Source organism: Thunnus albacares, chromosome 3 (genome assembly GCF_914725855.1).
Source record: "Thunnus albacares chromosome 3, fThuAlb1.1, whole genome shotgun sequence".
NCBI lineage: Eukaryota > Metazoa > Chordata > Actinopteri > Scombriformes > Scombridae > Thunnus > Thunnus albacares.
In genome coordinates this window covers 27,138,837-27,161,710 of record NC_058108.1, presented here as the reverse complement: position 1 = coordinate 27,161,710, position 22,874 = coordinate 27,138,837, and the positions used below count along the sequence as shown (strand labels likewise).

Below are 22,874 nucleotides of genomic sequence, written 5' to 3'. Positions count from 1 at the left end.
TTCAACAGCCCGAGGAGTTGCACATTCCACGAGAAAAGTGGGACTGCCTGAGAATGTCAGGAGTCCAAATCCGTCTCACTTACCCGGCCATGTGACTGACAGCGTGTAGAATTCAAGAGCTCTGCTTTACCCAACTTACGTACAGGGAAACATTGTGAGGAAACTGTAATTTACACATCATGCACACGTTCTCTCACAGAGTCAGCGTTGAACCGAAGAAGGCAAAAATGGGCGTAGAGAAGTGTACTTACTGACAGGATGGAGCATGAATACTAAAATCATAAATATACACATATATTACATAATAATAAAACACCAAAGTTGAATCCATCTCAACAATCAGCTTGAGATCAGTCAGTATTCATACAAAGCAGAGACATCACACCTATAATTAGCAAGAAAGCCACAAAGTGCACCAAAAGCAACACTTACACCAGCTATATTTCTAAAACCTCCAGCAAAGCAGAATGAAATCTGAAACACAACATACTATCGTAAAAGGGAGGAACAAACCCAATCAATTGAAAGCTATAACTCATGTTCATGTTGTTGATTACCGATAAATTTGATCTAAAATTGAAAATGTAATGATAGGAAAGAGACAACCACCACCACCACCACAGCAAATCAAGATCAAAACAGCAACATGAGCAGGAGCACAGTAAGGAAGTACTAGAAGAGGTTGATTGCCCAAAGTGAAGGTAAATATCACCTTTGTTTCAGTGTGAGAATCTCCACTCTCCTCTGGCGTTTCAGCTGTTTCAACATGATGATTTGTCTCGTGTCCCCCATTGTCTACACTGCCAGACACGTGTGCAGCAGCAGCGCCGTCACTGCACGTCACCACACTCTCACTCTGAATGCCCTCATCTTCTTTCTGAACATCCTTGTCACTGTTTTCTGAATGTTCTTCAGCACTGTTAATATCAATGTCGTACAGCACCTCATCTCTGTCATCCTTTCCCCTACTTGTGTCTACACTCTCCTGTTTCACACCCTCACTCAAACTCTCCTCTGCTTCGTCAGCCTCCTTATAATCCATCTGAGGGTCCTCGGCTGAGGTCTTCCCCGATTCAGCCTCAAGACTAACTTCAGACATACCTGAAAACAGACATATAGAAGGGTATGAATAGGTCCTACCGAGCTGGCTGACTGCTCATATTGCACTAGTGCAGTGCATGACTAACCAAGCCTCACTTCGTCACAGAATCATACATCAGTTTTTCTCAAAAATAAACTCCTGATGATATTTGTAAATCCCACGAGGTTGTTTCATACTCTTTCTGTGCCTTTTCCAGAATCCCCAGACTCTTCTAACCATTTGGATAAAGAATATTTGCGCTGCAGGACAAAATTATTTTATAACCTTTTTACGACAGCAGAAACATCTCACATCATGTGCTCATTTTTTACACCACAAGAAAAACATAAAAGCGTTGTTGAGAATGAACATCTAAATCAATAAACTTTTTTATAGTCAGACTTTATTGTCCCCAAGTTGGACTTTTGTTTCCTCTCTGTGCGCATTATCCAGACCAAATTCAAGCTTGAGCTGCATACTGATCTATTACCTAAACGTGATGATTTCAAGCCTTTATCAATAACACAGAAAAAGGAAAGTAAATATCAGCAGTCGCATAAAACACTAGAGCAATCCTTGCCTTGTATACAGATGACCAGATGTGTGCTAACTGCTGAAGAGACAATATTAAGTTGTGCATTTCCAGGTTTTCAGCTCTGCAGGAAGTTACACCCTATTTATATCATGGTATCCAAATCAGGTTTGGTACTTTGTGACACACCAGGGGAAATAACATTATAAAACCAGTAATAAGATTAATCCTTCCTTCTGCATTTGATCTCTAAACATTACAGCTGTTGTTACAAAGTTAAATAGGCTCTTTCTCTGCATATAACATCACAAACCGGAACTGGCTGTAACTTTTGGCCGAGTAAGGTTAACTACCTGTTGCAACAATCTGTATAGCATACAGTCACGTGACTAGGTACGGCGTCCAAAAGTGATTAAAAAAACTTTTTAGTGCTAAAAACGACACAGTTCCATTATATAATGTACTTGTTAAATTGTATGAATAAGGCTATGCAGACATGCTGTAAATGCAATGTTAAGACCTCTCTGTAGCTTTAGTTAGCATGCAGCTGTCTACTAAGCTGAATAAACTTGAATGTATCAGACTCGTTGACGTGTTGTTAGCTACACCTAGCTAACCTGACAGATAGCGCACAATAAACTTCAGTGAAAGCACGTCAAAATAGTTCACATTACCATAACTATTTTGCTAGATATGCACCTCAACGCCCTAAGGGAATGGCGATAATGAAAACTAGTTAACATTACCTGTCTGCGGCCGTGGCTAACTATTTAGCTGTTAACGGTTAGCCGTTGTAAGTTAGTAACGTTACTTAAATGAAATCCTTGGTGTCGTGCCGCGCCGGGCGTTTTCTTGAAAGGCAGTGTTGCCTGCTGTTGATGCAAACGCTGCACAGATATATAGTAACTATCAAATTATCATCGGCGTCCCTTGACTCTCAGCAAGCACACCCGACTTGCTGTTTGAACCCCGGAAAGACTGATCGGCTGTGCGGGCCCTCGGCTGTCATCTGGAGCAGAACACATCATCTGTTGAATGCGCTCTCCCCCTGCTGTTAAAATCTGCCGCCTGCAGTTTGTATCCAGTGTCTAAAATTAGTTAATTTCATTTTTAAACCAATTTAAAACATATAAACCAATTTTTATGTAAAACGCGACAGTGTACAGGTTAATGTGCTGGTCTAGCCTTACATCGTTAATGTTTATCGCAACTACTTTCTCCCCAGTTTGCTCACGACTTGATATTACACGACAACAACTCCATTTCCCATCAGCCCCGGGATGCGGGACGCGTAGTTACGTTGCAACGCAATCTGAAGCCAGGCTGAGGCAGTCCAGTCAGAAGCCATATTGGAATCTATGAAGTCGCCTTGCACTTTGATGGAACTGAGTGTCTGTCGTTTTGGGAGTATCTAAATCGCTATCCCGGATTTATACCCGAGTGATTGTGCCAGGCATTCCACTTGAGACCCTGCCAAGACTGGACGGCAAGTTGTCTCGCTTCTTTTGTGGAAAAAAATGAGTCCAACCGATGCTAAACGAGGGGCTAAACGCAGGAAGAACAAGCGGGGCGGTGGCAGTAGCTGCAGTGCTGTCTGCAACACCAGCGGTGGCAAGGCCGGGGTTGCCTCGGCCCTAGGCTGTGCGGGAACAGCAACACCTGCCTCTGTCGTCAGCTTTTTAACACCTGGCAGCGCAGGCAATGGGAATATGGGGTCCATCACGGGCATAAACGGAGAGGTAAGAGTGACACACAATGTTAACCGGTGGATGTCAAAACGGGGGCGACTAGCTAGCAGCGTTATCAACGACACAAATCTGATCAGGGCCCGACACTGATGCGAGGAAGGCAGCTAGCTGACTAACCTATGCAACAAATCTAGATATAAATTGGCTTAATTAACGCTAATGCTTGTTGTTATGCTATGTGGGCTACCGTGCCAGCTAACAAGCCGTAAGTTATAACCATATTGTTAAAGTGGCCTTATTATGTTGTTACAAACTGCCGTAAACATCAGGCTACTTATCTGTTAAGGCTGTGACTACCATCGTTAGCTGAAGTTCAGAGACCGTATCAGAATCGACAACAATTTAAACACCTCAAAGCTTTATTTTGAGCTAATACAGTGCAGGTAGGTTGAGCTTACACTGGCGAAGACACGATTATTCAAGAGTAACATTAGGTTAAACACAGACTGCTTTTACACATATAAACATGAATGCTAGCTAATGCTAACAACTTGAGTCCCGTCGGGCCTTGGATGTGTTTTTACAAGCTGACCTTCCAATCTTTCCGGCTTATAAAGTTTTTTTTCCTGAGTTTAACTTGGTTATACCTGCCAGGACATGAGCTAAACCATCAAACTTATTGTAGCTATTCAGGTTGGCTTAAATTGGCACTAAAACGGTAAGTAAGTGTTGCATTGACTTCATAAAGAAAATTTTAGTTTCATTACACCTGACTTATATTTGGTAGTTCAACTCACAAATTATGTTCTGTTTCTTGAGGTATATTTAATGTACTGATGTAGCAGCATAGTTAAAACAAATCCTTCATGTAGCAAATATGTATATGTTTATAATACACACACACAGGTGCTGCTGCTTCACGTTACCTATTAATTACACATTATCTATCAATTATCTCTGTCGTTGGCACCAGCCATCTTTCCATTGAGACAATCTTGCACTTCATGATATATGTCTGATTATCATTTGTACACACATTTATGTTTATATAGTATGTATATAGTAGTATACCTGCCTAGAAACTTCAGCAGACCTGACTACAATTTTCTGCCTTGCATGTGCACCACACACACGGCTAGCTTGGAGACTTGGAGAAATGTCTCTACTTCAGTTCTCTACTCTAAACATTGATTTTAAAATGTGATGTTACAATAAGCGTCCCACTAAAAGTGATTCACTCTTCTAGGCTGTGTTAAGAAAACTTTCCACAGAAAGAATTAATCATGTGCTTGTCGCTATTAAGTGGGTGGCTGTATGTAAACACGGGGTTGTTTTTATTCCTCAGGTCAAAGTGAACAACAGTGTTACACCACAGTTTACGGAAGGACCAGTGAATGCTGACTTCTCCGGAGTCCTTCAGGTAAATTCACATGAGATGTTTCCATTTAATGTAACTATTTACATCAGAAGTCCATCGGCTGAAGATTTTTTTATCTGACCTTTTTTTTTTATAGCCTTTACATACAAAAATCAAAACATATCCAAAGTGACACAATGGCCAGGTTATCATAAATATAAAGCATATTTGATTGTCCAAACACACTTGTGTGCTCAGCCACAGCAGGGCGTCAAGATGCTCCAACATTTGTGTTCGGACTACACACTAGGACCAGTGATGGGCGCCAGTCCAGTTGTGTTGTGACTCTCCACCTCGAATGAACAATTACAACACTAATTTCTGTTTTGCAGCACTTTTTTTTTACACCAGTGTCATAGTGCTGACACCTCAGAAGCAGCCTTGTGTTGGCATTTATCCACATTTCAAGGGACTGTAATCAAAGCGTTTCTTTAGAGGAAAGATCTGCCTTGAATTTTGGAATATTTTGCTATTCTAATGAGTTTGGGCAGTAAAATCAATATCTACAACCACAGACAACCGGCTAAACTGGAAAGCACATCACCAAGACATCGATGATGTCATCACATGTCACATTTGGAGCTGGTCCATTCGCTCTGACTGAATTTCTCGGCTCAAATAACATTTGTTCGAATTATTATTTTACAAACACGTTTAATAGGAATGTAGATCTTACTGCTCCGAATAAGAAAAGAAAAAGTAAGAAAAGTGTCCCAGTAACATCATTATGGATCTCGCTATAGTGTCTAAGCTACAGTTGCATCCGGCAAAGTTTCCCCTATAATGAAATTGATCTCACTGATGATTCCCACAAAAGTATTCATTTGTGCACCATGGAATATGATGCAACATATTGTCCTGTTTACATACACCATCGTAAATAATCAATATGGCTGTAACAGTGTCTTGTTTTGTGCATTGTTCAGCACACACCTCTTAATTTAATACACATGATGAATCAAACAGTCCACTCCAGGCTTCTTCAAAATGTGTGTGTTTAGCCGAGCTACTTTCTGTTGTATTTGTTACACTGTAAACACTGATTGTTTATGATGCTGAGAAATTGGTCTAAATGGGTCAGGCAAAACTCAGTTGTTTCATTACAACGTCTCAAAAATACAGAATTGAATGTTGCATTACATTGAAACTGTAAATATAAGAATCATACATGTAGATTATTTGTGCAATATTGGATTTTGACACCATCATATTGGATTGAATGAAACTATAAAGTTTTCGATGGAGGCAAACGATTAAGAAAAAAGCTTCAAGCACTTGGCACGATTATTGTTTTACTGCTCTGCCTTTGAGTGCAGCAACAGTTCAGTCAGATTACTACTGGAGTAACGGGAGACGATGAGTGACCCACAACGCTCACGCTGACAGTAACTACATACCTTTCTCTCACAGACCCCATTCACGTTCGGCTTGAACCAGCGGGCTCCCTACACGGCTGGCGACCGCTGCCTCTTATGCCGATGTGAGCGTAAAGACAGCGCCGTGCCTTCGGAGGCAGGGATGCCGGGCCAGAACGGTACAGCGCAGCCCACCAAGACACCCAGTGCCCTCCAGCTGCCTCTGTGGGTGTGCTCAGACTGCAGGCGCACAGTGGAGAAGGAGGACCGGCACACTGCTCTGGAGCAGTCGTTAGGGGTAAGTCACCTGGGTATGAATGACATCACAGGAAAATGATTTGAAGTCGTGGGATGTTGCTGAGGATAAAAAAGAAACGACAGACACTAAAAGTTTATGGATATAGTGAAAAAAATGTATTACATGTCCCCCAGTTCTTTGCATGATTCACCATTTCCGAATGTTATGTTTCTGCACTGATGCCAGATATCTGCAATTTAACTCGCACAGCTGTGGTCATTCTTTCAGTGCATGGTGTAGCCTCTGGGTGTTCACCAGAGACCTCTGCTTCTTTGCCAAAAAGGCTAAAACAGATGCAGTGGTCAGAAGCAGCAGCTGTTGCTGTAGAGAATGAAATAAAGGACATGTTATCATTTAATTTTTCGACTTGGCTTAAACTATGGCTAGATAATAATATCTAGCTTAAATATGCAAATTCTCTGTCACGCTCTTTGAACAAAGAACAATGCAGTGGATCAAATACTTACAATGCATTAAACTATAATGCATACATGAAGATAAGATTTCAGTACGTCTGAAGTATATTCCTCACTGTCAGATGTTTCTTTTTCTTTTACACATCAGAGCGTGACTGCAATTATCCTCTCAGGCCTGTGCTGTATAGATGCCATGATGTCTAAAGCTAATACCTCTTCATATAAAGAGCCCCTTTATGTTAGACAGCCCATGCTATGCACCCAGCTTGTGTCTTTGCAAGGACAGCACTAATTTAGTAGTGGGAAAATCTTGTGATTCCACCCAGCGTTTTCTTCACTGGAGTACAATGTCACTTTTCTTCGTCTGGGTTGTGTTTATAAGGGTGTGATTATTATTGGTTGTAATTTGTAAGGCTATTGGCTATTAACAAATTTTGACCACATACAAAATTTAAAAAGGAAACGACTCAACCTTATTTTTTTACAGGGCGTTGTTTTTTTTTTTTTTTACCTGTGCCTACTTTGCTGGAGAATGAGTGAGAATGCGGCGTAATTAGCAGGAAAATCTGTTATTTGTAATATAGACAGCAAGAAGTAGTTTCATCTTCTACCATTCCTTTTAAATTAGAAGTAATGTGTAGTCCCCTCTGCTAATCACACTAATGTTTTAACACAGAGACAGTTCTAGCTAATTTGGCTATTTGCACATTGGAGATCTGAATTAAGGGAAATTCCTGTCATTACTCAGCTATTGGATTAGGAAATTCAAACCCAGAAACTTACTAAATCTGCATATTGTAGCAGAATTTTTAAATTGCATTACTCACATGAGTTAGATGTGTCCACTTCTGCGAGATTTATTTTCTACAGTAAGACATGATCTCAGAGACACACTGCCTTACTGACCCCATGATTCAAAGTTGCATGGTCAGAAATAAAAACACAAAAATTCGCTCTTGCTCCAGCTTCTCAAGTGTGAATATTTTCTGGTTTCTTTAGTCTTCTATGACAGTTAACTGAATATTTTTGGGTTGTGGACTGTCGGTCGGCATGAAACAAGACATTTGAGGTTGTATCTTGGGCTTTGGGAAACGGTGACCAACATTTTCACCATTTTCTGATATTTTAAAGACCAAGTGACCAATCAAGAAAATAATCAAGCGATTAGTTGCAGCTCTATTACAGTATAACTCAAAATCCTCTTTGTTACCTCTAGTAGTCGTGCGTGGTTACGTAGAAGAGCTGGCTCATATGTTTTTGGTCATGCTTTATATTAAAGCTTGTCAGGTACAGGACCAGTCAGAAGTTTGGACACAATTTCTTTTATTTAATTTACTTTTGACTGGTACTGTATGTCAGGGGTATTTGCTCTCCTCAGTTTTGTGTATGTGTGTGTGGGTGCTTTGGCTTTGGCTGCTGAGCTTGGGTTTGGTTTCCTCATAAATGTATTGTTCCATTGCATCCTCACAGCAGGGCCTTACTATGCTGATTCACATTATTATGGGCTTATAGAGCCAAACCACTGGGAAGCTTTTCCTGTGAAGCAGCTGCAGAAATTGTTAAATTTGCATTAACGAAATTTTAACACATAATTATACTGTAAATCCAGCAGTTTGGCACCGATTAGATCATTGAGGCCCCTATCCTAGCCACCGAGGTTAGGGAGGTTAGTCTAACTCTGTTATCTAAATTGGTTCGATTAGAAATTGTTACTAAATGTAGATTCTTACTTATTTCAGCACATTGTGCGTGTTTATAATTTTTTAAAATTGCAAGGGAGGAATGGATGAAAAGATGCAGCTGTTGGTGAATTTGTTGGGATCTGCAGGAGACAGTTACTGAGTAAGTAACATCTGTCCCATGCAATTCCTGCTGTATGATACATGGTTGGTATTGTGCCCAATTATCAGGTCCTGACACAGACACAAGACTTGCTCCTTTAATTAGCTGATCCCAGCTGCTGTACCTTGACTTCCTTTGTTGGCAGGTCATAGCATGTCTTCTTCCTTGGCCTTGTAGCTGCCACAGTGGACAAGGAAGGAGAAACGTATCGCTGAGACATAACAGTGTTCAGACCTCTGTGACCCACAGTTCTGGCTTTATAAATATAATATTTTGTGGTGTTTTGAGGCTGTTTGCGATGACTGTTGAAAAACATAAAATACTCCTAAATACAGAGAATTGCTCCACATTCACATTATATGCATTATTTCAGGCTTACTGTACTTTCCTATTGACATTCCCAATGTGTGCTAGTCATATGATTTGCCGTTGCAGCGTCTTTTGGACTTTAGACATCAAAACATCATAAACATCACGTTATTGTATAGTATTTATGATTCAGCAAACAACACAATAATTTAGAATTGTCTTTAAAACATTGCAATTGTGTCTTGAGAAATGTTTAAATATTGTTCTGTATCTAAGTATGTTATTTTTCGTATTTCCCACAGAGCCAGGACTTTCTTTTGCACATGCCTGTGGGTAATGGAAACCTGGGCCAGGAAGCAGCCCCAGGGGACAGACTGACCACTGCTGCGCCTACACTACCCATGCTCCCTGCCCCGGACCTCACCGCACCAATGCCTGCTGATACAGTGTGCAGCTGTGAAGCCTGCAATGAGCGACGGTCAGCTCAGAACGACTGCCACTGAAGTGATCTTTATTTCAACTGATTACCTTTATTCTAAAGTTGATGCGATCTTCATGATTTTGTGCCTTGAATTACAGGGAGATCTCCGCCGAGTCAGAGAGGGAATCTCAGCAGCTGCAGAACCACTGGTCGGAGGTTCGCTACCTGGTGCGTTGTATCTACCGTCAGACGGGAACACCACTGGCAGATGACCATGACCAGCCCCTAGAGAGAGACAAGGAGGGCATGAAGGAGCTGGTGGACAGGTATAATAACTGCAAGCAGAGCTCCGTTTCACTGCTTTCTGTCATATGTCTTTATTTTAGGGTGTGTGTCCACTAGAGGTCTCTATTGAACTGTCAAAGTCTCTGTGGATGCAGGAAACAAGCTTCTGTAAAAACAATCAGAGGCCTTTGAAAGAAATGATGTCAACAAGCTGAAACTATTTCCTTCTCTGCTGTAATTGGTCAGGTTAAAGGCAGCATAAAATGGCATCTTTACTTCCTTCACATGACGTATTTCCTGTTGAATCACGATGATGTGCTGGTAGGGAAACCCGGTTTGATTCTATAGAAGGGTCAACAAGTCTTTTGTTGGGAGTTTTTATTTAAACCCACTTGTCCAGTCTCAATGTATTGGTGTCTTTGATTGTTAAAGGATCTATTTTCCTCTTTTAGACTCTGTGAGAAGGACCCCTACCAGCTGTACCAGCGGTTGGAGCAGCAGGCCCGTGAATATGTCTTGGAAATGAAGGTGCGGCTACTGAAGCACCTGTCTGCAGGCTCCAAGACTACAGGACCAGCGGGGACCGTGGCTGCAGCCCAGGGTCCTCCTCAAGCCCACCAGTTCATCTCCCTGCTGCTGGAGGAGTACAACGCCCTCTGTCAAGCTGCACGCACCATCAGCAGCTTCCTGCTCACCCTGGTCAGTTTGCTCTTTGTGAAGCTAGAGATACTGTGTTAGCTGTCCTGCAGGTGGCACCAAAGGCAACGTTTTTACCTTTTCAACAATGAATCCAGCATGTAGTGCTATGTTTTGACATAGCCGGTGTTACTGTTTTTGAATCAACAATAATCCAAGCTGTTTTTTCCTCAGGAGAATGAGCACCTCCAGAAATTCCAGGTGACGTGGGAGCTGCACAACAAGCACCTTTTTGAGAATCTGGTGTTCTCTGAACCCATCTTGCACAGCAGTTTACCTGCACTGGTTGCACAGCTGAAGTAAGATATAGTTTTACTAGTTTAAAGAAAGATAGAAGTTACTCATCATTTATCTGCTACTTCAGATCCAAACTATTGTTCCACACATACAATGATGAAATGTTTTTAGCCATGCTAGTGCATGGCTATTAGTGTTTCCCCCCTAATAGTACAGGCCTCGCGGACCACCAACGAGAACCCCCGCCAGGCCAAAAAATATTTTTTTAAATGTCAAAAATAACGCAAAATATCCATTAATTCGCAAATCAATAGCGTTTGGGAGCCTCTGAGCAGCGCTGTCTCGAAACATGAGTTAACATCTATGTTGTTGCCTGGGAAACTGCAGGTAGCAGTCTTCTTTTAAGGAATAGGGCAAAGCGTAAGCGAGTGAGTGGTTAAGCGAGAGAGTGAGTGGCAGAAAAATAATGGTGAATGCGAGCGGAGCAGAGAAAAAGGTTAGCGGTAAGTTGTCAGTCTACCAGTAAATGTAAAGTACAGACTACAGTGTGTCAGTTAATAAATGCCGCAGCTTGTCAAGACCATGAAAAGTCACATCTGTTGTTTCCCCAACTGCTGGAAAAGTGAAGGGGTTAGCTCCAAAGTTAGCAACAATGGGTTAGTCTAGCCTGACGACGCTAAACAGATAAATAGAAAATGGAGAAATGTGTAGCTGCCTACTACCCCCCCCCCCCCCCAAAAAAAACAAACAAACAATCAACAACACCCCCCTCGCCCGCCCGCCAGGCCAAATCACTCATCCTAGGGGAAACACTGGCTATGTTAATGGGTCCACCATTTTGATGGAAATGTCTCGACAACTACTGGGCAGATTGAGATTAAGTTTTGTACAGGCGTTCGTGGTCCCCAGAGGATGTATCCTTGTTGATCCCCTGACTTTTCATCTAGCACCATCATCAGGTCAAAATGATAATTTGTCCAATACTTTGGTTTATGACCAAATAAATTAATGCCCATCTTCCCAGCCTTCTTAGTCTTGTTAAATTTTCAAATTTTGCATCTTTCTTTCCTGAGCCATTCAGCAAGTGTTTACAAATTACATGTCTTATTTTTCATCCCTCATTCAGACATGGCACAGCCTCCCATGATTCATACAATGAAGATATGTACAGGACCTTGTTAGAGAGCTACCAGCAGCTGCAGCAGGAGATGGCTTCAGTGGCTGCTGAATGGCAGGAGTGTGAGAAGAGGATTGATGACTATGTAGATGAACAGGTAAACACATCCAAGACGACACAAATGCATTTGATGCAGAAAGTAACAGTACTTTTATATAAAGGTGGCACTTAAGGTGGATAAAGATAATAATTATTAATGGTTTAAGTACTATATGTGATTCTTTTGCAGCTGCTTTTTAAGGTGGAGGGTCAGAGTCTCACCAACCAAAGAACAGAGCCACACAAGTCCTTGATTAGCAAAAATGTAAGACATTTTAAAATTATATCTGAACACAGACAGATGGTTTTTTTTTCCTGTCTTTGATGTATAGAAGTTTATGTTTCTTTCATGATTTGCCAATTTCCAGACTTTGAAGACTAAGCAGCGAATGCTGAAGGAGGACTGGGAGTTCTTTAAGCAGAGAAGATATATAGAAGAACAGGTATGATACAAGAATATGGAGCCATCATGGCAGATTATAATGTGCATTTCTCTGAATCAGAGCAGTTCTTTATTTTGTTCTCTTTACTTCTCTTTTTGTTCTAGTTACCTAACAGTAAGAAGTCGCCCACCGGAGACAACAACTTCACAGACACTATGAGAATGCTCTCATCTCGTCTGAGTATTCCAGACTGTCCAAACTGTAATTATCGGAGAAGGTGAGTTTAGAGGATTAGCTGTTATGTCATTATCTGGCGTGGGATCAACTCACTGCCTTGCAGTAGATGTGAAACATAGTTGAGACTAGCTTTATTTTCAAATGAAAGAAAATCTATTCTTATTTTCCTATTAATCTTTCAACAAGTTATCATCTTGTCGTGTCAGTTTATGAAAGATTTAATTCCCTGACTTTGAGTTGTCAGGGAATTGTTCCCACTCTGACAATGTACGCCCCCGTTTCATCTAATGAGTGAGCTAAAGTGTGAGATTTTGAATCTGATCTGCACAACATGTATGGTTGAATCTCTCATTTATATTAAAATGAATATTATCTAAACCTGCTAGAGGCTTTGATTTCAGCAACAGAGAATTAGTTTTTGACTGTTATTCCCAAACATTTGAGGCTTGGCAGTGATTTAGTATAATTGCTTAGTAATCATACAGTGACAAAAGTCTCATACGTCATCCTGTCAAAATGAATGGTTGGTAAATTTTACCAAGATCCATCATTTCATTAAGTCCTAAACATGAATTTATTTATTGTCAAAATTAGTTTTTTTTCTTAGTAAAACACTGAAAACCATTTAACTTACTGAGATGAACATGAATTGTAGTTTATACAATAAGAAGTTGAATATAGTAGTAAATCACTATTGACATAATGCTGTGATACGGATTAATTTTGTCCGTATTGCACACCCCAACAGGTGCACATGTGATGACTGCAGTCTCTCCCACATCTTGACATGTGGCATCATGGACTCTCCCATTGCTGAGGACCTCCACATCAAACTGCCTCTGCAAGGGGAACCTCCACGGGACTACCTGGCAGAGGTGCACCCTCCCAGCCTCTCCTCCGGCAGTTCAGCGTCCGGCTCCAACTCTAGTTCTCCCATCACCATTCAGCAGCATCCAAGACTTATTATGCCTGAAGGGGACACCAACACTTTGTAAGTCAACCAACCAATCCCAGTGCTAGTCCCAGTCCCAGTCAAATGGTTGTTCATGTCATAGGCACAGGTTAGAGTGTGTGGTACATTGTTCACTCACCCTAAAGATTAATATTGTCCTTAAATTCAATTTTAAAATGAAAACTTGAATTAAAGGTGGTGTGGCATCATTTGTCTATATCATATAGTAATTGCACACCTCTTCCAAGAAGCTGCCATTTCCCCCTCTTTCACTTTCCCCTAACCTGACTACTCATTTCTCTTGATTCTCACTTCTCTTTCTTCTAGTATTAGTGATGATGACGAAGTGCCTCCGTTGTCCAGTAAGTTTGGGGACATCTACCCCATGAGTGGTTATGAGGACAACAGTGTTGTGAGCGCTGCTGTGAACGGCCTCCACAGTGAGATCAATGGGGAGGGTGAAAACGTGGCGCTGAAGGCAGGGGTGAGCTCTACACTGATTTGATACTTTGAACAATGCCTAAGATTAGTTGTGAATTTCCCTGCTGAGTTTCTGGATGATGAAACTGATATTCATTATGAGTGAGTTACCAGTAGTTCGGGAAGTGTTTTGTGTACTGCTCCTCACTCATTTCCTAATAGAATCTTCATTTGTCCCATTTGCACATTTCCACCTCAGTCTCCTCACATTACCAGCAGCAGTAGCTCATCAGAGGGTGACGAGGAGGAAGCTGATGGCAGTGGGGAGCCCCCAGGGCAACAGGAGGAACTTTCCTCAGGAAAGACTAACAGTCCTCCACCTTCTTACAACCACCAGCAGGTATTACCACACTTCTAATGAGACATCTTTATCATAATTGCTTGGGAATGCTGGGAAGCTGATGCACATACAGTCATTACTTTTAAACGTGTTTAGACACAGAAGAAGGAAGGACAATCACGGTATTTCACAGGATTGTTTTTCATAGTGGAGACAAAGGGTTTTGGTTTAGGGATGAGTTGCTCTTTCGACTTGGGTTTTTTGTTTCTGTTTTACTTCAGTTCTTTTCTTTTGTGTGTGTGTTACTGACCAAAATGTTTCGGTAGCATAAGAGTATCCTACTGTTTAGTATAGAAAGCTTAAATCACATATTTACTGATTTGAATCATAATTTTGCCAATTTTAGACGGCAACAAAGAAATTCCGCCAATTTTGTTAAATGATAAACCGTGTATTCCCCAAAATAATGTACTGAAAAAAGTATCATTTGTCACTGATACCAAAACTTAGGTATTTTATTGGCACAACATTTTCAAACAATACCCAGACCTTTTCCCCCCACATGGGCAATTGTCTTATGTTGAGGAACACACTCCAGAATAAAAGTAGACAACCTGTTTTGAATTTGTGTTACCACCTCAGGTAGAACAGGTCCAGCATGCCTGCGAGTGCCACGTGTGCAACCAGGACCCCAGCTCCTCCAACCTGGGCCCTGCCACATGCCTGCCCCCTAGTCGGCTCCACGCCGCGCCTCCCCCCGCTGTTGGACACCAGTTCTTCACAGACAGCAAGGCTCCCCCTGCCCACCCCGCCCTCCACCTCTACCCCCACATCCACGGCCACCTGCCCCTACACAACTTCTCCCGGCCCCTACTGCACCCTACACTCTACCCTCCCAGTCCTCCTCTCACACACAACAAGGTGAGGATTACTCTTGACCCCGCACGTTCCATAAGGATTGACAGAAACTGTTTTCTTTTCTTTTTTTGTTTCGATGTGTTAAGTTGTAGCTCTGATAGTTTCTTTCAGGGAAAACTGATTCATTTCCTTATCACTGGGGATTTTTTTAAGGTTCCAGGAACAATACTAAGCTTAGTTGTACTCTAGTTTCACTTAATTTCACTGTCATTTTAATTGTCTACCACAAGGGGTCAGAGTGTACCCAGTCACAGTGGACCTGATCCAAAACTGAATTGTATGTCTGCTCAAATCAGTTCATCTCATAATCCCAAACTAATGAGACAATTTGTCTTGTACCTTAACTCGACCTCTCTGTTCTTTTTCAAGCCTCTGCCCCCAAACCCTACATCAAACCACTCAGCGGCCAAGCAGCCAGCCTTCAGCCCGTCATTACCAGAGCACGTCTACCAGAACTGCTTTGGCGGTGCGGGCGGAGCAGGTGACTGGAACAGCTCACTGCAGTGCCTCTCGCTCAAGTTTGAGAACCTGTGGGATGCCGCTGTGATGAAGAGCTGGAATCCTTCTATGCTGTTGCCTGAGTCCCTACCAGGTGAGCCACTCGGGCAAAACAGAAATGATCAAAAATTGAGTGAATGGACGAACTCAGCAAGTCAAAATCACGCCTCCTCTCACATTATGTATCAACAGGTGACATGCTTGGACCACCCCTCGCTGACGTCCCCCTCCCCCCAACATCTATCGGCCCCCAAGGGGAACACCCCTCGCTGCCCACTCCTCTACCCCCTTCCTCTAACTCTTCCTCATCATCGTCCTCGTCCTCATCATCATCCTCGTCGTCATGCTCCTCTTCGGAAGCCAAAGAGCAGAAGAAGAGTGGCGCCAAGAAGAAGTGTCTCTACAATTTCCAGGATGCCTTCATGGAGACCAACCGAGTAGTGATGGCCACCTCCGCCTCCACGTCCTCTGTGTCCTGCACTGCCACCACTGTCCAGTCAAGTAATAACCCACCTATCCACCTAGCATCTAAAAGACCCAACTCTTTAGGTAATATAGGAGGTAGGAGCAGTGGTTAGGTTAGTACTCGTAAGAGAGCTTGCTGGTGACAGAGATTGTTTACCAGTCAAGGAAAATGTTTTGCTTTTTAGCTTTTCTTAGTCCGTTGAAAAATTGAATGCACACCCACACTGGAACAAGGAACCTGGTCATTATTAGCTATTCACAGGCCTCACGAGGGTATTCAGTCAACATCTTTGTGATAATAGTTTATAAGAACTTATTAAGTATTGATCACCACAGCCTTTCAATCCAAATATGGATCAGATGTGAGAGGGATGCTTCTGTATCTTTGGAAAAAGAATTACATTTATAGGGCACTTGATGCTACTGTATGTAGATTTGAATGAAAGACTTGATATTAGCAGCCACTGTAGTGGTTGCAAATCTTCCTGGGATCCATACAGTTAATAATTAATTCATAATCATCTGATGACACTGTAAAAAAAAAAGAAAAAGAAAAGAAATGAAAATCAAATTAAATCAAATCAAACCTAAGAAAAATACATCAATTTGGTAAAAATAAATCATTAATAATTGCTGTAACACAAGTTAATTACAATGCACAACCTTGAAAAAATACCAAATATATTTAAAGGTATTGAACTATTGGTGTGCCCACCGAGTACCAGAGTAAACTAAGGTGTTTTTTGTATCTAGCACCTACCCCACTGAGGTTTTGTGGATGCGCCCACGACTACTGTGTTTCATCCCACTGAGTATGAACAATACTATTAATAAACACAATTCACAATAATCAAACTACATAAATAACAGTCAACATTAAGCGATGATCTAAGCGTAGTTAGTCATAGTCTTGTTCAACAATCAAACTGAAATTGTAATGCTCCTCACTATTTGGAAATTCTCAATGACACTGCAGCAATTTTACACAATTTTCCATTTTTCAAAAGAAGTTAAAACTGTGGTACAGTGGTAACAGTGTCAAAGCTTCAAGCCTGTGGGGTGGGGGGTATTTCCTTTGACAGTGGTTGACTGACATTTGAGAGTGAGAGTTGGCATGCGTTGCTAGGAGATGAACTGTCAACTTCTGTGGTGTGCTACTGACTGTAGCACGTTTTATCCCAGTAAATCCTTTGAATACTGGTATTCTTTCCCCTTTTTCAAGAAGCACATAAAGCATTGGTCATGTACCGTTTAAGACGCTCGTCCTTTTTACAATGATAAAAAATTTGGGAACACGATCATGTTTTAAAGTTTGTATTCCACTTGGAAAGTTGAAACGAGCAAGCTAGGCTAACTAGCTTCCACTTTCTGAGTGCCTAGGATGTTAATGTTAACACTGATTCCCAATGGATAATACTTTTGGTTCATGTTATTTCAGTACCCACTGAGGCATTGACAGCTCTCACACACTCAGTGTTGTGTTCGTCCTGAATTATAGAAAGGAGGGGGAACCAAAACTGCACACACCTAAAGAACATATATGTATAAAACTTAAACTTCCTCTTTTTGGTAATTATAGCTTTGACCGCATAAGTATACAAGTCAAAAAAAGTATGACAAAATTTTCTGTGGCTTTTGTTATTTCTTTCTTTTCTGAAAATGTGCGTTCCAGTTAATTTTCTTGAATTTTTTGTTAGTCATTAACTTGTTCCATTGTATGGGATCTCTGTGAATAACTGCATGCTTTAACACGTTGGTTTGGAGAACAAAACTGTGTTCTCATCCAGTGTATCTTTGTCTCCTCTAGATGATGTATTTCACAATCTAGGTAAAGAGGACCATAGGCAACCCGCTCCAGCCACCCCTAGAAACGGCTCCGCAGGAGTACTGACCTCCCTCCCTCCGCTCTCTGGTCCCGCCCTGCCCCCAGCACCCACCACGCATCTTCCCACAATGGGATCGCAGCCCTTTCCAAAGATGGCCGCTCCAGCCCCAGACTTTGTGGAGGCCCACCAGGGTTTGTGCCTCCCGCCTGCCGAGCCTCCAGCCTCCTCAGCAGATGGTCCCGTCAGCGCCCCGCCCAGTGTCTGCAGGTAAGCCAACTGAGACTCATATGAAGGGGAAGGTGATGTTGTTGTTAGTGATGCAGAAGAAAATACCCTAAATTGAAGGCAGGTATTTATAGGATTTGGTTTTATTCATCATCCTTTTCAGTGATCCTGACTGTGAAGGCCATCGCTGTGAGGGGAATGGGGCATATGAGCACCAGCCGTATGATGGAGAGGAGAGTCAGGACGAGGACAGCTGCTCTGAGCATAGCTCCTCCACCTCCACATCCACCAACCAGAAAGAAGGAAAGTACTGTGACTGCTGCTACTGCGAGTTCTTTGGGCATGGCGGGGTAAGACACAAAATGGTTATTACTCACTGAAATTAACATGTTCACCTCAAATTAACATGTTCCTGTTTTCTTACAAATTTCCAAGGATGCTAATTACAAGTACTTATTTGAATGTTCTCAAACAATCTTGAATTTCAGTTCTGCCTGTAGTTAGTTTCAAACTAAAATGTTTGTAAGCATTATAAAGCAAAAAAAAAAAAACGTTCTGACATATGACAGATGTAGTCTAATGGAAAATAGTGTTTATTAGCCTTAATACTTTTTTCAAAGACTATTCTTATCCCTTGTATCTTGTATTTTATTCCCAGCCCCCAGCAGCTCCTACCAGTCGAAACTATGCAGAGATGCGGGAGAAGCTGCGCTTGCGTTTGACAAAACGTAAGGAGGAGCAGCCGAAGCGTGAGGAACAGCAGCCGGTGATAGAACGGGATGGAGGGGTGGAGGACCACAGGCGTGTGGAGGACCTGCTGCAGTTCATCAACAGTGCTGACAATAAACCTGCTTCTAGTTCTAAGGCAGCCAAACGGGCCAGGCATAAACAAAAGAAGGTAACTGTCTGTCCCAAAGAATTCTTTTAAAAATTGTGTCTATCCATGCGGTCTCTAAACCCATCGGAAATACAGAACCCCTGATACTAAATAATCCAATCCTTTTGGTGCTTTTCAAAATGCTCATAGTGTATGTTTGTGTTTCAGATGGAGGAGAAGGCCCGTCTGGAGGCAGAGGCCCGTGAAAGGGAAGAGCAGCAGCTGTTGGAGGAGCAGCAACGACGACAGCGGCAGGAAGAGGAAGAGGCTGCTCTTCAAAAGGAACTGCTTCGGCTGCAGGAACTGCAGCAACATCGCGCCGCCAAGAAGAAAAAGAAAGAGAAAGCAAAGGAAAACACCGCACCCCCTCAAAACAACCCACAGCCCCTTAAACAGACAGCTCAGAACGTCCTAGATAATCTTCAGAATGGAAAATCGCAGCTGCTTCAAACCCTCATCCGACTCCCCGACCAGAAGGAACCCAGATATGACCCCGTACCCCAGCCCAACACACAGCACAGCCCAAAATGCACCAGTGAGAAGGCCAACATCCCCCACACTCCAGTCACCCTCCACAACGGCACTTCTACATCTCAGCTTGAGGTCAACAGTAAAGTTAAAGCAAAGCAGTCCGCTAAGGTGTTCATGTGCGAGGCCCCCGTTAAGAAGGCCCCAGAGTTACCCAAGAGCTCAGATGTGCCAGCAAAGCTAGCTAATGGCATCGCTCCTACCACTACAACAGACACCAAAGCAACGCGAATCAGGCCTGTTGAGGCCTTGGCTCCTCTCCCAACTACCGAACCCAGGAGGGAGGAGAGGTGTAACAACAGAAGTGCTAGTGGAAAAAGGCAGCAGCCGCAGCAACAGCAACCCCTGACCCAAATAAAGGAAGACAGGAGAAGTCCACCTGTGTCAAACCCCTCCCCGTCTCCCCCTCCAACTTCCCAGTCTGAGCAGACCCAGCAGAACGGTAAACCTCCCAGTGCAGAGTCCCCACAGCCCAAAGGCAAGACCAAGAAGAACAAGAAGAAGAAGGGGGACAAGATGAACAACTCAATAGGTTGGTATTCTGTGATCGACAATGTTTACAATTTCAAGATTCAGGTGTATGTCAACTATAAAAAAAAATGGTACACATCCATTAGGTTGTCTGAATTACTGGTGTGGCTTTACAGACGTCATGCTCAGTGAGGGAAATATAACCCTCTCTTACGTGACAGAAATACCAACTGTGCTCTAACACTCTGACCAGGATCAGCTTCACTTTCCAACTTTACATTTATTTCCTTACTTGTCTTGCCGGTATTCTTTGGTATGAACACGGCATCATAGTGCAGTTAGTGAATGTTTGCTGATTGCTGCTGTCATTTACTTCTATAAGCAGCCAGTACAAGGTTCGCTTAAGGTAATCAATCTTTAATTGGTGTTGCACTTGCACCTTTACAGCCCTGTTTTCTGACAGTGTAGCTACATACAAGTGATTTTTGCTGACGAGTTGCAGCAACAGAACCAGTTCCAAAACCAAATCTCATACTCTTCTGAACACTTTCACTTCTTCTCAACTTCTCAGCTGGTCTTTTTAACTTGCTCGACCAAAACTGAGAGATCTGAGATGTCATTAGGGTCGGTGCCTCATAACATCTTATACAATCAGAATCCATTATTATATTCTTTGAAATCCTTGCTTAATCTGTTTAGGTTTGAGTTTCAACAATTTTAAAGCCAATATTTGTAGAATTTGAAAATGTGCAACTTCGGTGCCCCCCTCCCCCCCCGGTGGTAGCATTAAAGGGGAAATCGTGTATGTAAATCATCAATACCAGTACATTGTATGTAAATAGGTAACTCCTACCATGTTTGCCCAAAATATCTAAATACCATGACATTTTAACAATATAACGAGTATTAAAACGTCATGGGAAGCGTAGTTGTTGAATCTTAAGAAAATTACCAGAAAGGACGTACAGTAATGCGTCCGTTTTTTTTTTTTCATAACGGCAATTCATTTATATAAGGGTCTTATTTGATTTTGCATATGCAGACTACGTGAGTGTGGCAACAGATATACTGCTGATATCAGTCAAATGAATAATCAAGACCTGGATTTATTAAGATATACTATATATAATAACTGTAACCTCAAATGATAAACGTTGTCTGAGGTGGGCAGGATCACTTTAGAAACGTATGATGTCCTGACAGGTTGGGACGAGTGCTGCTCAGGCCATGACAATGTTGAATAAACCTATAAATATAATTAAAAGCAAATGACTTAATAAATATATTTGAAGTAGGAGCTAATATCACATGTTTTTTTTCCTTTTTAGATGATGTATTCCTGCCCAAAGACATCGATCTGGATAGCACTGAAATGGATGAGACGGAGAGGGAGGTGGAATATTTCAAAAGGTGCGTTTATTAAACTCGGATGACCGACTGGATGTTTTTGAAATCCTTTCTCTCTTGTTGTCCTTTAACTTTTAAAACTAAAATAATTGAAAGGGTTAAAGTCCCCTTCCACTGAAAAATGTGTTTTGCTTATTGTTACTTAACTTGGATGTTTTGAGATTCACTGAACTGAGTTTGACCCTAGAAGCTTGTTTTCACATTCATCTACTGAAGGAGGAAGTTTCTTTACGCTCCTTTTCCCAAACCTCAGTTTAGGGCGTGCACTTACGAGCATGATTCTGTGACATCACAACTAATTTGGAACATTCGATCATGGTGAATTATGCAACTAGTCGACTGAACTTTTCTAAAAAACCATATCAGTCACAGATGACGACAATTTAAAACATATTTGTAACGTTTTTTGTTTTATTTTTTGTCTCTGTGCAGGTTTTGCTTGGATTCTGCCCGGCAGACCCGTCAACGGCTTTCCATCAACTGGTCAAACTTTAGTTTGAAGAAAGCTACGTTTGCTGCACATTGAAGGTGTTAGTGAGTGACTGTCAGGACACAATCAGTACCTTAACAGCTATACCAACCCACACGTCTCCCTCCCCCCCCCCCCCCCCCACCCCTTCTGTCCCTTTACCACCATCCAACTGTTGTCCTCCCAGAACTTCTCTCCTGCTGTGCCCAAATCACACCCACGCTGCCTTGCTTTGTTCTTGTCGCTGTGTGGTTCCAACACAGACCCATCTGGACTGATCCACCCGCAGAACTAAAACAAAAATGAAATGAAAAAGAATCACAAAATGCTACTTCACATCTGATTAATTTTCCTTGCGTGCTTGTGTGCTTTTAGTCTGAGTTGGGCATTTCTCTTGACTGAAGAAGCCATGGTCTGAAATTATTTTCTTATATTGGCTTACCTGTAGTCAAAAGATGCTTGCTATGTCTGGATGGTTTACCTCTGAAAAAAAAAGACACATGGAAACAACAAAAAAATGAAAAATGTAATGAATTAAAAGCTGTATTTGAGATATTGTGGCTTACTATCCTATCGTTTCCCGTTCTCCTAGCACGGCATCTCATCCACGATTGACAAGGGGGCTTGGTCAGCTGGTCTCCACTCCCTGCTCCCCCCTCCAACCCCCCCTTTTCCACCCCGTTTCACAGAAAGGAGGAAGGCGTAATACTTGACAATGTTCTTTTTTTGGTTTTTAGGTTCTGTTTAACAAACTGTTGAGTAAAAGTGTACCAGTTACAGTTTTTGTTTTCTTTCTTTTTGACCTGTAGCCAGCTTGTATCAGAATACTTTCAGAATGAAATTGAAAAAGAACAATACTCACACTATCAGTCTGTTATAGAGTGTATATTGTATTAACACTGAAGCCAAACTGGCTACTTTTAACATATTGTTAAGTAATATTAAATCTTGTCTTTCTTTTTTGAAAGATGGAATACAGTAGTATGGCAGGATTATGTGTCTTGTGTCAAATCTTATTTCCTACATGCAGTGGAAATTGTCAATAAAGGACATGGACACTTAAAA

The 22,874-nt window shown here is 41.9% G+C and overlaps 2 protein-coding genes across 8 annotated transcripts in view; one reads left to right on the top strand and one right to left on the bottom strand.

Annotated features, from left to right (window-relative positions):
- arfip1 (ADP-ribosylation factor interacting protein 1 (arfaptin 1)) overlaps positions 1–5,955 on the bottom strand; it is a 20,757-nt gene extending 14,802 nt beyond the window's left edge. Inside the window, exons 1-2 of one of the 4 annotated variants that reach the window (XM_044347376.1) lie at positions 2,360–2,656; positions 713–1,101 (exon numbers count right to left, since the gene is read on the bottom strand). In XM_044347376.1, coding sequence (XP_044203311.1) covers positions 713–1,099 — 387 coding nt within the window. In that variant the 5' untranslated portion in view covers positions 1,100–1,101; positions 2,360–2,656. Of the gene's footprint in view, positions 1–712; positions 1,102–2,359; positions 2,657–5,944 lie in introns of those variants that run through there. The other 3 variants (XM_044347377.1, XM_044347380.1, XM_044347378.1) reach the window with 3 other exon arrangements.
- fam193a (family with sequence similarity 193 member A) lies at positions 2,959–22,874 on the top strand. 4 transcript variants are annotated; one of them, XM_044347373.1, is made up of 24 exons: positions 2,959–3,352; positions 4,647–4,721; positions 6,129–6,371; positions 9,241–9,416; positions 9,518–9,685; positions 10,097–10,343; positions 10,515–10,639; positions 11,704–11,851; positions 11,984–12,058; positions 12,162–12,236; positions 12,341–12,453; positions 13,162–13,404; positions 13,693–13,849; positions 14,045–14,185; positions 14,768–15,046; positions 15,413–15,635; positions 15,734–16,090; positions 17,814–18,099; positions 18,221–18,407; positions 18,716–18,955; positions 19,103–19,994; positions 21,262–21,343; positions 21,773–21,868; positions 22,402–22,874. In XM_044347373.1, exons 1-23 carry the CDS (start codon positions 3,131–3,133, stop codon positions 21,864–21,866), a joined length of 4,848 nt encoding a protein of 1,615 aa, XP_044203308.1. In that variant the 5' UTR covers positions 2,959–3,130; the 3' UTR covers positions 21,867–21,868; positions 22,402–22,874. The 4 variants fall into 4 exon arrangements, with proteins under 4 accessions (XP_044203308.1, XP_044203309.1, XP_044203310.1 ...); XM_044347374.1 differs by having other exon boundaries at positions 21,773–21,874; XM_044347375.1 differs by having other exon boundaries at positions 15,734–16,042; positions 21,773–22,790.

Bases quoted from the DNA above. Each gene is read 5' to 3' on its own strand.
- fam193a (XM_044347373.1), top strand. From the start codon at position 3,131: ATGAGTCCAACCGATGCTAAACGAGGGGCTAAACGCAGGAAGAACAAG. The intron at 10,344-10,514 runs GTCAGTTTGCTC...TTTTTTCCTCAG, and splicing joins GCAGCTTCCTGCTCACCCTG to GAGAATGAGCACCTCCAGAA. The intron at 15,047-15,412 runs GTGAGGATTACT...TTCTTTTTCAAG, and splicing joins CTCCTCTCACACACAACAAG to CCTCTGCCCCCAAACCCTAC.